At 53.7% G+C, this 12,334-nt stretch overlaps 1 protein-coding gene across 1 annotated transcript; it reads left to right on the top strand.

Annotated features, from left to right (window-relative positions):
- Positions 1–303: 303 nt before the first annotated feature.
- EIF4A3 (eukaryotic translation initiation factor 4A3) lies at positions 304–11,204 on the top strand. The gene is made up of 12 exons (XM_032429867.1): positions 304–549; positions 2,670–2,742; positions 3,366–3,432; positions 3,837–3,899; positions 4,717–4,849; positions 5,066–5,146; positions 6,686–6,827; positions 7,227–7,365; positions 7,940–8,055; positions 10,496–10,603; positions 10,697–10,824; positions 10,977–11,204. Exons 1-12 carry the CDS (start codon positions 381–383, stop codon positions 10,991–10,993), a joined length of 1,236 nt encoding a protein of 411 aa, XP_032285758.1. The 5' UTR covers positions 304–380; the 3' UTR covers positions 10,994–11,204.
- The last annotated feature ends 1,130 nt before the right edge of the window (positions 11,205–12,334 follow it).

Genomic DNA, 12,334 nt, shown 5'->3' with positions numbered 1-12,334 from the left:
GACGGGGCTCCTCGCTCGGTGGCGGCCGTCAGCTGGGAGCTCCAGGCCCGCCAGCCCGGCAACAAAGACGCAAGCAACCACGACTGGGTAACCCACTCAAATCCCATTCCCGCGCGCCTCCGCCGTATTTATAGGAGCTGGGCGGTGCCCCGCCCCCGGCGAGATCCTGCGGGAGCTTAAATCGCGCGAGAGCGGCAGCAGCCCCGCCCCTCTCCCTCAATCCCGCCCCGTCTCCCTTTTCACGTGGAGAGAAGCTCGCGGCCCCCGACGCACGCCCGTACGCACGCGCGCGGTGGCGTCAGTTCCTGGCGCCGGCCGCGCGGGGCCCTGCTTCCGCTTTCCGCTGCGGCGCGCGCTCCGCTCTCAGCGGACTCGGGATCATGGCGGCCACGGCCACGATGGCGACCTCGGGCTCGGCGCGGAAGCGGCTGCTCAAAGAGGAAGACATGACCAAAGTGGAATTCGAGACCAGCGAGGAGGTGGACGTGACGCCCACGTTCGACACCATGGGCCTGCGGGAGGACCTGCTGCGCGGCATCTACGCCTACGGTCGGGGACCGCGGGGCGCGGGCGGGAGGGCGGGGGCGGGGCGGGGAGGGAGTCCCGGGGCCAGTGATGGGTTCGGCGCGTCGTCCTGGGTGCACAGCACCTCGCTGGGCCCGGCGAGGGCTGTGAAGTCTTCGGGCGCCGGGGGTCACTCCTGCAGCGGATAACAGGCTTGTATCCAGCAGGTGCTAGGGACCCGCGCTGTCTGGGCCCTGAGGATTTAGCACTGAACCCCGCAGGCTCGTGCCCTAAGGGAGCTTAAGTGACTTCGGGCAGAAGCGCAGCCTGGAGCCGAGCTTGCTTCAGGCAGTGGTGATGGCTGCGAAGGGGCAGGGTGAGGGGAGTAGTGGGGCTGACCGGTAAGGGGGCTCCCAGGAGGGGCTGATCTTTGAGCTGAGGTCTGGATTAAGGAGCCCGTGTGAGAGGACCGGGCAGAGGGAGCAGCTGGTGCCAGGACCCTGCAGCACTGAGTCGGATGCCTTCCGGGAACAGAAAGAAGCCCTCCGTGGTGGGAGCCCAGGGCGACTTTGGAGCGGCAGGCAGGGCCAGATCTTGCAGAGCATCCTCTGAGGTGATGAAGAGCTTGAATTTTATTTCTAAGTGCAGTGCGAAGCCATTGGAGGGTTTTAAGTAGGGGAATGACACGGTCAGATTTGCACTTTCGGAGGTTATTCTGGGAGTGTGGATTTAAAGAGAGGTGAGGCAGGGGAGGAAGGAGGGACGTGAGTCCAGGAGAGAGTTGATGGTGTTGAGGTGGAGATGGGTTGAATGTGAGCAGCAGGGGAAAGAGGATTCCTGGATGTTGTGAGCACCTGGTGGGTGGTGCTGCCATTTGCGTAGGTGGGGAGCACTTGAGGGAGGCAGGTGAGTCTGAGGGGCCTGTGAGCCGTCTGGTTGGAGATGTCGGGAGCCTGGGAATAGGTGGGGTTGCGGATGCAGATGGGAGTGATCAGCATCTTTGCCTAACGCGTGGGACTAGGCCGCGTTTTACCCAACAGTCCTTGATATTACCACAGTTTAGAGGGAGCAAGGGGATGGGAGGTGAGAAGTGCCATTGCTGCCGAGCCGGGCGGTGAGGCTGACAGTCCTGCCTGCCTCTTGGCATCCAGGACATCCCTGCCCCAAACACTGTTTTTAGTTCCCCATCCATGTGCCTGGTCATCACGAGGGTTTTAAATCATCTGTTACAGTTTTAATGTTAGACGGGGAATCCGTACTACATTTTAAAGGACTACCCAGAAAAAACTAAAATACATCTTTTGTACATAAACTTCTGTGTACCTGGAAGATAACATTTACTCCTTCAGAGTAGCCTCATTCTTTGGTAATGGCTGTGTTGGAGGGGGTGGGGTCGTAGTTCATGAGGCTGCATCACACGTGGAAGGAGCACAGCGTGGACCCCCCACAGAACCACCCGAGCCGTGGAGTCAGCGCCGATGTAGCAGCATGAACAGCATCCAGACTGATCTGGCGAGGAAAGGGGTGGCTACAGTGCTCCTGGATTCATTTTCCACTCTCGTAGTTTAAAAAGTAGTGGAGGGCGCCTGGGTGGCTCAGTTGGTTAAGCAACTGCCTTCGGCTCAGGTCATGATCCTGGAGTCCCAGGATCGAGTCCCGCATCGGGCTCCCTGCTCGGCAGGGAGCCTGCTTCTCCCTCTGACTCTCATGCTCTCTGTCTCTCATTCTCTATCAAATAAATAAATAAAATCTTAAAAAAAAAAAAAAAAACCTTAAAAAAAAAAAAAGTAGTGGAAACAGTAAAAAGCGATGCAGGGTGTTGTAACATCAGCACAGAAGGAGTCGGGGTAAAAGGCGAGCCTCTCCCACCCATTCTCAGGAGGACCACCATTAACATGTTGGGGTTTTTTTTAGTAATCTAACTGGGGTCTCTGAATTCTACAACGATGTTTCTTTTATAGAGATTTTGTCTGTACAAATAAGATTCATGTTAGTTTAAAAATACAGTTGAGCCTAATTCATTCAGCTGCTGTTTCTTGAGAGCTCCGGTGTGTTGGATTTTGGGTTCGGAGGGGTGAAGGTGGGGCCTTAAAGATACCCATCAGTGCACCAAGGAGCTTCCAGTGTCCTTGTGGTTAGAACTAACTTTCTGTTTCTTTTTACAGGTTTTGAGAAACCGTCGGCCATCCAGCAGCGAGCCATCAAGCAGATAATTAAAGGCAGAGACGTCATTGCTCAGTACGTCCCTGGCACCGATCGGGGTTGGGGGCTAGTTAGCTGAGTGCGCTGGGAGGGCCGCTCTTCTCTTCCACAGACTCGCCGCCAACCCTTACCTGGACTTTAGCCGCAGGGTGTCTTGTTTTTTGTTTTTGTGTGCTTTACTCTAGAGAGCTGTTGTACTTTTAGCCAGCTTTATTTCTCGGTTGGTATGTGGAATGATTTATAATACTCTCTTAATGGCTTTATTCCTGATTTGCCTTAATTTTAAAGACTTGTTTACAAGAAAAATTATTTTTGGAGGACGGTTTTGGTCCCAAATTACAGAAGAGCATTACCTTTTTTAAAAAGGGAATCTCTCTTTTTCTGCCACCTGTAACACTTGTCAGGGTTATAGACCCTGCAGCTCCGACCGCCCCTGATGCAAGAGCTGCATCTGCTGGCCTTCCCGCCGTGACACTGTGCGGAGTCCCACTCCTTGCCGTGAAGGTGTTGGTCCCCTTGGGGAGGTGGGCGTCTGGTCGGAAGAAGCTGCCCAGGTGCTTCTGCAGCCCGCCCCTCGGAGCGCTGCTGAGGGTGAGGGGGTGAGAGTGGGACCAGGTAGCCCGTCCTTCTTCACCCCGGACCTGTGTTTTCTTTCTCAGATCGCAGTCTGGTACAGGCAAAACTGCCACCTTCAGCATTTCTGTCCTCCAGTGTTTGGATATCCAGGTAATCTGCCGCTCTGCAAACGAACCTTCCTTTAATCCTAGGAAGTACTTCCTTTTCTCCTGTAATTGCAGTGTTCAAAAAGGATAGTTTTTAAAAATGTCTATTTAGTTGTACGGACTCAAATTTTTTAAGGTACTCTGAACTGCACGCTAATATGAGAGCTAACTAATACTCTGTCATAAATTCCTTGTCATTTAAATGGGGAGATATTTTAGGGGACATTCTTGTCTGCAAGCAAGAATCCTGCCCAGTGTACCCCACGATTGCTGGGTTCACACTTGAACTTATATTCGGGTCCGTTTATCTCCATTAGAAATGAGATGTGGGGCTAACACATGGTAACGTTCAAAACAGATCTGCATCCGACTGAGGGTTCTCTGTTTTCTGACAAATTATTTTACTAGGTTCGCGAAACCCAGGCTTTGATCTTGGCTCCAACAAGAGAGTTAGCTGTACAGATCCAGAAGGTGAGCCGACGGGAGGCGGTGCCGTGTTCGCGAGTGCTGCTTCTAGTTCAGCTGTAAAAGGCTGGCCGGTTGATTTAATCTAATCCTACTTTTCGGTTCCTTCAAATTCTGTTTTCTGATTCCTAACATTTTGTTATAAATCATCATTACAGGAGTTGCTGGTTTATACTAAGTTATTTTTAGTGTAGCTGGTGTGATTCCAATAGCTTTTTGTAGTCTCAGAATTGTAATTTTTTCAACAGAAATCCATTTTAGTAAAATAATTGTAGTTTTTGTACTTAACAGAGTAAAGACTTGATATACATTAAGGTGTTAATATTGTCTTTAGGTGGCTAGGATTATGAATTTCATGCATTTTTGGGGTATTTTTGTAATTAAAATGTATTGTTTGTGTAATAAGAAACCAGTAAAATTGGGGCGCCGGGGTGGCTCAGTCGTTAAGCGTCTGCCTTCGGCTCAGGTCATGATCCCGGGGTCCTGGGATCGAGCCCCGCATTGGGCTCCCTGCTTGGTGGGAAGCCTGCTTCTCCCTCTCCCACTCCCCCTGCTTGTGCTCTTTTTCTGCCTCTCTTTGTCAAATAAATAAAAATCTTGAAGAAAAAAAAAAAAGAAGGAAACCAGTAAAATGAACTTCATTTTGGCACAGAAAAGCCTAGAAGAGGGAGGGTGGGTCTTTTTGTAGTTTTATGGCGTAAATAATACTTGGGTCATCTTACATTGGAGTAGAGATGACCTGCACTTTGGGGAAACTCTGAGGTCTCTGGCTTCAGTGTGGTCCTGAGGGCACGCCCCGGATGTGACCCCTGTTTTAATTCAGGGCTTGCTCGCTCTGGGGGACTACATGAACGTGCAGTGCCACGCCTGCATTGGGGGCACCAACGTGGGGGAGGACATCAGGAAGCTGGACTACGGGCAGCACGTTGTGGCCGGCACACCCGGGCGTGTCTTCGGTAAGCACTTTGTCTGTAACAGTCGTGCAGTGGGTAGTGTTTGTAAGACACGCTCGAGTGACCCAGCACTGTTCTCCGTTTGCTGTGCTGCGTGCTGGAGTGTTGGGGTGACGTGTAAGAAGTGGACAGAAGTCTCTGAAATGCTTTGAAACCAGGTGGAGTGGCTGGCTGCTTCCTCGTAGCCTGAGGTCTAATGATTTCACACTGATTCTACAGACATGATTCGGCGCAGGAGTTTGAGGACACGTGCCATCAAGATGTTGGTGTTGGACGAGGCCGATGAGATGTTGAATAAAGGTATGAGTCACAAAAGCCTAGATGTCTTCCTGACCTTGAACTGTTAACGTGTTCACGACATAGAGTTGAAACGTGGAGCGAATGCAAATGTTGCCGGTGTCAGCAGAAAGCCTCGTGCCCTGGGGGCGGCTGGGGACGTGAAATGTGCACCTTGCTCTTCTCACCGGGGGCGGGGGGCGGGGGGTGCGTGAGGCCCGTGGCAGCCAGAACCCCGGCATCTCTGCCCAGACTGCGTCTGGGGCTCGGCACTGACGGAGAGGCGTGCGCTCGAGATGGGCGGGTAGAGATGTCTGCCGTGGGCGGTGGGGGCGCAGGAGTGTGTCAGGGAAGCTGGTTTTGTGGCAGTGGGGTATTGTGTTTAGATACTCTATTTATTTAACTAGTCTTACTGGTTGTCTAGGCTGGTTTTATTCTTTCACCAGTTGATAAGATAAATTTCTGGACTTATATGTGTACTTTCTAGGTTTTTAATGTGTTTTAGCAAAATGTCTTAGGACAGATATGTGGTGCCCCTCAGTGATGACAGCTGGGGCATTAGTCCGTGGTGGGGAAACACGTCATGAAAATGTCACCTTGTTACATTGTCCCCCCCCTTGCCCCCCCTCCACCCCCCCCCCCCCCCCCGGCCCGGTCTCCCGCATCATACCAGGGCGTTGGTGGGGTGCCTCCCAGACGTCGGGGTCACCCGGGTGGAGGAGGCGCTAAGCAGCAGTGCAGGTGGGGTTCTCGGGGGTTCTCCTGGTGTCCAGGTCCCCAGGGGCTGCTCTTGAGCTGGGTGAGACGCACAGCTACTGCAGGGCCCGCGGGGCTTCCTTAGTGTCTGAGGAAGCTGTGGCTGCCGGTCGCTCCTTGTGCTCCCGTCCCGTGGGCAGCACTTCTTGGGGTGAGGTCTCTGGACCAGCAGTGTCCACGTCCTCTGGGAATTTGTTAGAAAGGCAGATCTTGGGCTCTGTCGTTTGTGTGATCACAGCCTCGAGGTCTGTTGGGGGCCCTGGGAGGCTGGGCATTGTCACACGCTCGCCTGCTGACCCCATCCTGCCCAGGGTGGGTAGAGTGGTGGCATGGTGACCTGTGGGCCAGGTGCCACGGATTGAGTGTAGTTGATGCATGATGTCCTAGTTTCCAGTACACAACTATAATGATTTCGTATGTGGGAGTTGTTTTATAACTGGAAGATTGTTTTATAAAAATCCAGATCTCTGGATTCTCTTAAATGTGGCAGATGTGGCCACAGTGGACGCAGGTCGTCCCAGGGCAGCAGCAGCTGGGACTGAGCCTTGACTGCCAGCAAGCGTGTGAGCTTGTGGGCGACCCAGCACTGGGTTTCTGTTGCTCTTAACTGTCGGCACCCCGGCCTCTTGGGGTGGAGCCGTGACCCCCAGAGCCTACCGGGGAGGGGCAGGGAGCGGCAGAGGGGCAGGGAGCATGGGTTTCCCGGCTCTGTGGAAGAGAGTCCGTGTACAACCTCACACCTCACGGTCGCCGCTTGTGTCAAAGTGTGAGCCTTCAGAATTCACCGTGCCTCGTCCTTTGTCCCAGGTTTCAAAGAGCAGATTTACGACGTGTACAGGTACCTGCCCCCAGCCACGCAGGTGGTACTCATCAGCGCCACGCTGCCTCACGAAATCCTGGAAATGACCAACAAGTTCATGACGGACCCCATCCGCATCCTGGTGAAGCGGTAGGAATGCCCTGCTTCTGGGTGGTGCGAAAACATAGCCGCATAGCTTGTACCTGGGCCTGAAAACGTGAAAATTCTTATTTTCTGTTTTGAAACGCCAGCTTATGTATGTGCATTCTCTCTTGGCCCAGTAATTCCAAATTTATCAACTAGCTGATGGTGTTTGTCCATCAGTGTTGTGGGAGTAAAATACATAATCCGAGGGATAGCGGCCGTTGAAGGCTGAGACTGGTCGGCGTGTGGCCCATGTGGCGGAAGTGTTGACTGCTGGGAGGGCTGCGGCCGGGAGGGGCGGGGGCCGCCGTGGGGCAGGCAGGCGCCAGGAACTGTGCTTGGCTTGTGTGCGCCCGCAGACCTCGGTGGAAGAATGTGTTCACCGGACTTGTCTTTGTCTTCCAGTGATGAATTGACTCTAGAAGGCATCAAGCAGTTTTTTGTGGCGGTGGAGAGGGAAGAGTGGAAATTTGACACACTATGTGATCTCTACGACACGCTGACCATCACTCAGGCGGTCATCTTCTGTAACACCAAAAGGAAGGTATGCAGCCGCCTTGAGCTGTTCAGTGTCCTTCGGGCCCAAACGGAAGGTTGGTTCTCATAGGAACGCTGGTCAGCCCTTCTCCTTAGAGGCTCAGGAGCGAGCACTCGGGCGTGTCCGGTGGACTGTGCGGAAGTGTTGATGCTGGTCCCACGAGCGAAGGCTCGGGAGTCACTGGTTTTAGGTGGGCCCTGGGCCTGCGTTTTGTAGGCTCCCAAGTGATGCTCGTGTGCAGGTGCAGCGGAGAGCCCCGGCGGCTTCCTTGAAACAGGGAAAGGAGTTGGGCCACCTTCCAAAAAAGATGGGAATTTAAATTTCAAATGAGAACAGTGAGAGAGAGTCTTTTTTTTCCCTTGAGAAATTTATATGGAACAAATAAGAGGAGTTTTGCCCTATATGTGCTAGGGAAAGTGCAGTTTTCTGCACGTCTAGTGAAGATCGGTCTGAGTTTTAAGAGCACGTGCGCTGTGCACATTCACGTTGGTTCTGCCGTAGGCGATTGCAGTAAAATCCAGAACACACCATCTGGTTTGGTTTCCGAGCTTACGGTGGCGTCTGCTGGTTTGACGTGCAGGTCGACTGGCTGACAGAGAAGATGAGAGAAGCCAACTTCACGGTCTCGTCCATGCACGGGGACATGCCGCAGAAGGAGCGCGAGTCCATCATGAAGGAGTTCCGGTCCGGCGCCAGGTGGGCCAGCTCCTCTCTCGGCACCCGGTCCCGCCGGTGGTGTTCCCTGGGCCCTCCGTCCGCGGCTGTGCCGGGTTCCCCTCACGCTCCCGGCTGTGGTGGGGGCTGCCGGGGTGCCCTGGGCTAGGTTGAGTGGTGGCGGCCTTCACTGGGTAGGTCGGTCGCCTTATTTGAAGCATGTTTCTTCGTTGTCGGGTAAGGAGATTTTCTGTTCTTCTGTTCATCTTTCCATGATTGGTCTTTGGCTTAATCCCACTGTGGTCAGAGAACGTGCTTTGTTGACTTGTATTCAGATGTGCTTGGTGGCCCAGCGCACGCTCCCTTTCCAGACGCTGCATGTGTGCGTGTGTGCGTGCGTGCGCAGGCTGAGCGCCGTGGGGTGCCCTGGGGGTGCTCCGCATCCTCGCCTCTGTCTCGTAACCGTCCCGTCGGCATCGCAAGGGCCGTGGATGCGGTTCTTGGAGGCTCGGCGAGCTCCTGCCAGATGTGTCCTAAGGCCGGGTCTGCGACGCGGCATCACTGTTGGCGGAGGCGCAGCTTTCGTCACAGAAGCGTCTGTCTCCCATCCTGCTGTGATGCAGCCACGGCGGCCGCGGCCGATCCTGTCCCCCCCGGGCACCCTCACACCCTCCGCCTCCCGTTGGTGGCCGGAAGCTGCGGCGTCCTCGGTGCGCGCGGCCCGCAGCGTCCCGGTTTGGGTTTTCCTGCAGTCCGGTGGTGATGGCGGTCTTTTAATTGGAGCCACTGCTCTGGTTTTATTAACGCCGACGCTGGTACGTGTGGTTTAAACCGGCTGTGTCGTAAGTGCGTTTTGTTTTTCATATTCTCTAATTCCTTTATTTCTTTATTTTGGATTCATTCTTACTCTTACTCCTTCTCCCCAGTTCTGATTTTGGAAAATGTTCCTACCTTCATGAGTTGAGTAGCCTCCTTAGCACAGCGCGTGTGTCCGTGCTCAGCACCTGTCGTGATGGGCACTGAGGCCGCCGTCCCTGCCCACAGAGGCTGGAAGTGGTGCCGTCAGACCCTGCCCTTCTGTGGAAACTCCACACGACATCTTTGCCTGACAAAGTGTATTTACGTTCAGACACGTATTCACCACTTGTTTCTCTTTTCCTTTGTCTCTGACTTTCTGTCTGGATGGGTTTCCTTCTCCCTGAAGAACGTCTTCATGTATTTAATTTGGGGCTGCCAGTGACCAGATGTGGGTTTTAGTTTGTCTGGAAGTGTTTGCTTCACTGTGAAATGCCTCCTTCCGTTGTCTCGAGAGAGGGATTTGCTGAGAGAATTCTGGGTTACGGTTGTTCCGTTGTGAAGTCCCTGCTGCCCCCGCTGCTGTGTGTGCTGTTTTTCCCGTTTCCACCCTGATGTGTCTCGGTGTGGCTCTCGTCTTGGCTCCTGTCTGACAGGCATCTGACCTCTGAGCCCGGCCTCCCCTCCCGGCGCGGCTGGGGTCCTGTCCTCTCCCCCTGGGGCTGCGCGTGCAGGTGATGACGTGGCTGTGACACCGTCCTGTTCTGTTTTGAACTCTTGTCCCACGTTGCTGTCCCTTCATATTCTGAGTGCTCCTAGAGCAGTCGTGTCCGATAACCTATAATTCAAGCCATACGTATAATCTGGGATTTTCTGGTAGCCACAGTAAAACAGATAAAAAGAAGCAGGTGAAGTTGATTTTTAATATATTTTATTCAACCCGATGTGGCATATTATTTCAACATTTTCAACATTTAATTAGCATTAAAAATACAAATTAAGGTTTTTTTGCCTTCTTTGTGTTCTAAGTATTCAAAATCCTGTGTGTATTTGACACAGCCAGACATCCGATTCCAGCACATTGCGGGTGCTCGGCCGGTGGTCTGTCGGGTCCTGTCCTGGCTGAAGGGCAGAGTGGTGCGAGTTGCAGCTCAGATTTGAACACACGCTGAACCCCGCACCGAAGTCACTGACGCTACCTTTCCTGACTCCTTGCTGGCAGAAGTAAAATGTATTTCCCAGTGATTGACAGGGGACTGGCTTTCGACAAATTAAATGCAGTACAGTGAGAGACACTTCAGTTGTCTTTATCAGTTGGTAGTGTGCAGGGACTCAGTACAGCTGCGGACGTGAAGTGCCCTTCTGCACAGGTCTGGTGTGGCGACCCCTCACACCTGCGGAGGGGGGGCCCGTGTGAGGATGACCCGATGTGTTTTCAACTCCTAGTCAGTCTAGGACCTTTTTTTTTTCCTTAAGATTTTATTTATAGGGGTGGGGGGAAGACCAGAGGGAGAAGGACAAGCAGACTCTGCTGAGCGCGGAGCCCGATGCGGCGCTCCATCCCATGACCCTGAGATCATGACCTGAGCCGAAATCAGGAGTCAGATGATTCACTGACTGAGCCACCCAGGCGCTCTAAAACTTCTATGACTGAGGTGATTGCCTCAAATTCCTTCTCTTTTTGCAGCCGGGTGCTCATCTCCACAGACGTGTGGGCCAGGGGGCTGGACGTCCCGCAGGTGTCCCTCATCATTAACTACGACCTGCCCAATAACAGAGAATTGTACATACACAGGTATGGGCGGGCTTCTCGGGGGTCTCCTTGTTGGTGGGTTTACTGACACCTTTCCTGCTGCGTTTACTGAAATGGTTTATTCTGCTCTTGAAGAATTGGGCGGTCGGGCCGCTACGGCCGCAAGGGGGTGGCCATCAACTTCGTGAAGAATGACGACATCCGCATCCTGAGGGACATCGAGCAGTACTACTCCACCCAGATCGACGAGATGCCCATGAACGGTGAGCGGATGCCTGTCCCTGGTGTGGGGACCCTGGAGTCCCTTTCCTGTTCTCCTTCTGTTTTGGGGAAGTCTCTTGTGAGCCTCCGGTCAGAGTTGTGCGTTTTCATTGTGTTTGTATTACTCCTTAATACGTGCCTTTCTTCCTCTTAGTGGCTGACCTGATCTGAGGAGCCTCCGTGCTGATGGGGAGCTGGTGGCCGTCTGCCCGCCCTGTGCTCTGGTTGGGAGGTGCTCAGGGACAGCTTCTGGGTGACGGGGTGTGTGTAAACTCTCCGACAGCCCCCAGGATGAGCCCTTGGTGTTTTTTTCTTACCTACATGTAAATAACGCACTGCTTTGAGTTTTTTTCATTAAATGTTTAAGACTTTTACCATAAAACCCTAATTTATGTTTCTTTCTTTCTTTTTTTTTTTTTTTAACATTTATTTAAGTAATCTTCACCCCCCAACATGGGGCTCCAACTCACGACCCTGAGATCAAGAGTCACCTGCTCCACTGGCTGAGCCGGCCAGGCGCCCCTGTAATTTATGTTTCTTAAGATGCCCCCAGCTTTTCTGGTAACGTGCAGTGTGATCTGGGCAGCAGGTCAGGCCCTTCCCCCCCGTTCTCTAGTCTCTCGAATGGTAAACGGAAGTGGTAGAACTGCCCGCCTCTGCAGACTGCCCACGTTGGTCAGGATGATAGCGCCGCGCACTGTTCAGGGTCATCCCATGATTCTGATTGAAGGTGTTTGCGTTCGTACGGTTTATGAAGGGGACTTCCGGTATGAACTCCGTCCCGGGGAGACCGCCAGGGCCCAGAGGCAGTGCGTGCAGGCGCCTCCACGCCGGCAGCCGAGACTGACACCACAGCCCCGGCCACGCGCAGCCACGCTGTCTCCAGCCAGGACGCGGCAGCCGTCCCTGGTACCGAACCCCGTTTCTTATGGGCGGGAGGGAGGGAGTTCAGAGGTGGAAGAGTGGAGACCACAAATACGTGTCCCCAGCTCGGCCTTGTGTTTGTGCACCAGGTGCCGAGGGACACGATCAGGAGCCCTGGGCGAGTAACTGGAAGGACTGGCCCCCAGCCGTAGTTGTCCTGGCTTCATAAGCACAGGATGTTAACGGTGGAGGAGGAAGGGGTACACAAGGGGAGGAGATGGCGGGAAACCAACCGGAAGGTAAGACGCTTGAGAAGCTGAACTTAAGTGCCGTCTCGAAAAATAGGAATTAGAAAAACGCCGGTAGTCCCGAAAACCGTTCGACCTCGCAGGTGACTCGGATGTGATCCGTGGCTGTCAATAGGTACAGACTTTCTGGAAAGCAGCCTGGCTCTGAGCAGTGGGAGCAATTAAAATTGAGGGAGTACTTTTGCCTCAGGCAGTAGTCTGGAACGTAGACTGCACAAGTGCATTCCCCACAGTGTACTACGGCACTGGGGAGGGAAGTGAGTGCTCGGCCCTGGGGGCGTCGTGGGCGAGCGAGGACACTTGCAAGCAGGTGGGGGTTGTTGGGAGGGCAGCTGGAGTC

Source organism: Phoca vitulina, unplaced genomic scaffold (assembly GCF_004348235.1).
Source record: "Phoca vitulina isolate PV1807 unplaced genomic scaffold, GSC_HSeal_1.0 scaffold41, whole genome shotgun sequence".
NCBI classification, from domain to species: domain Eukaryota; kingdom Metazoa; phylum Chordata; class Mammalia; order Carnivora; family Phocidae; genus Phoca; species Phoca vitulina.
This window is presented reverse-complemented; position numbering and strand designations above follow the sequence as displayed.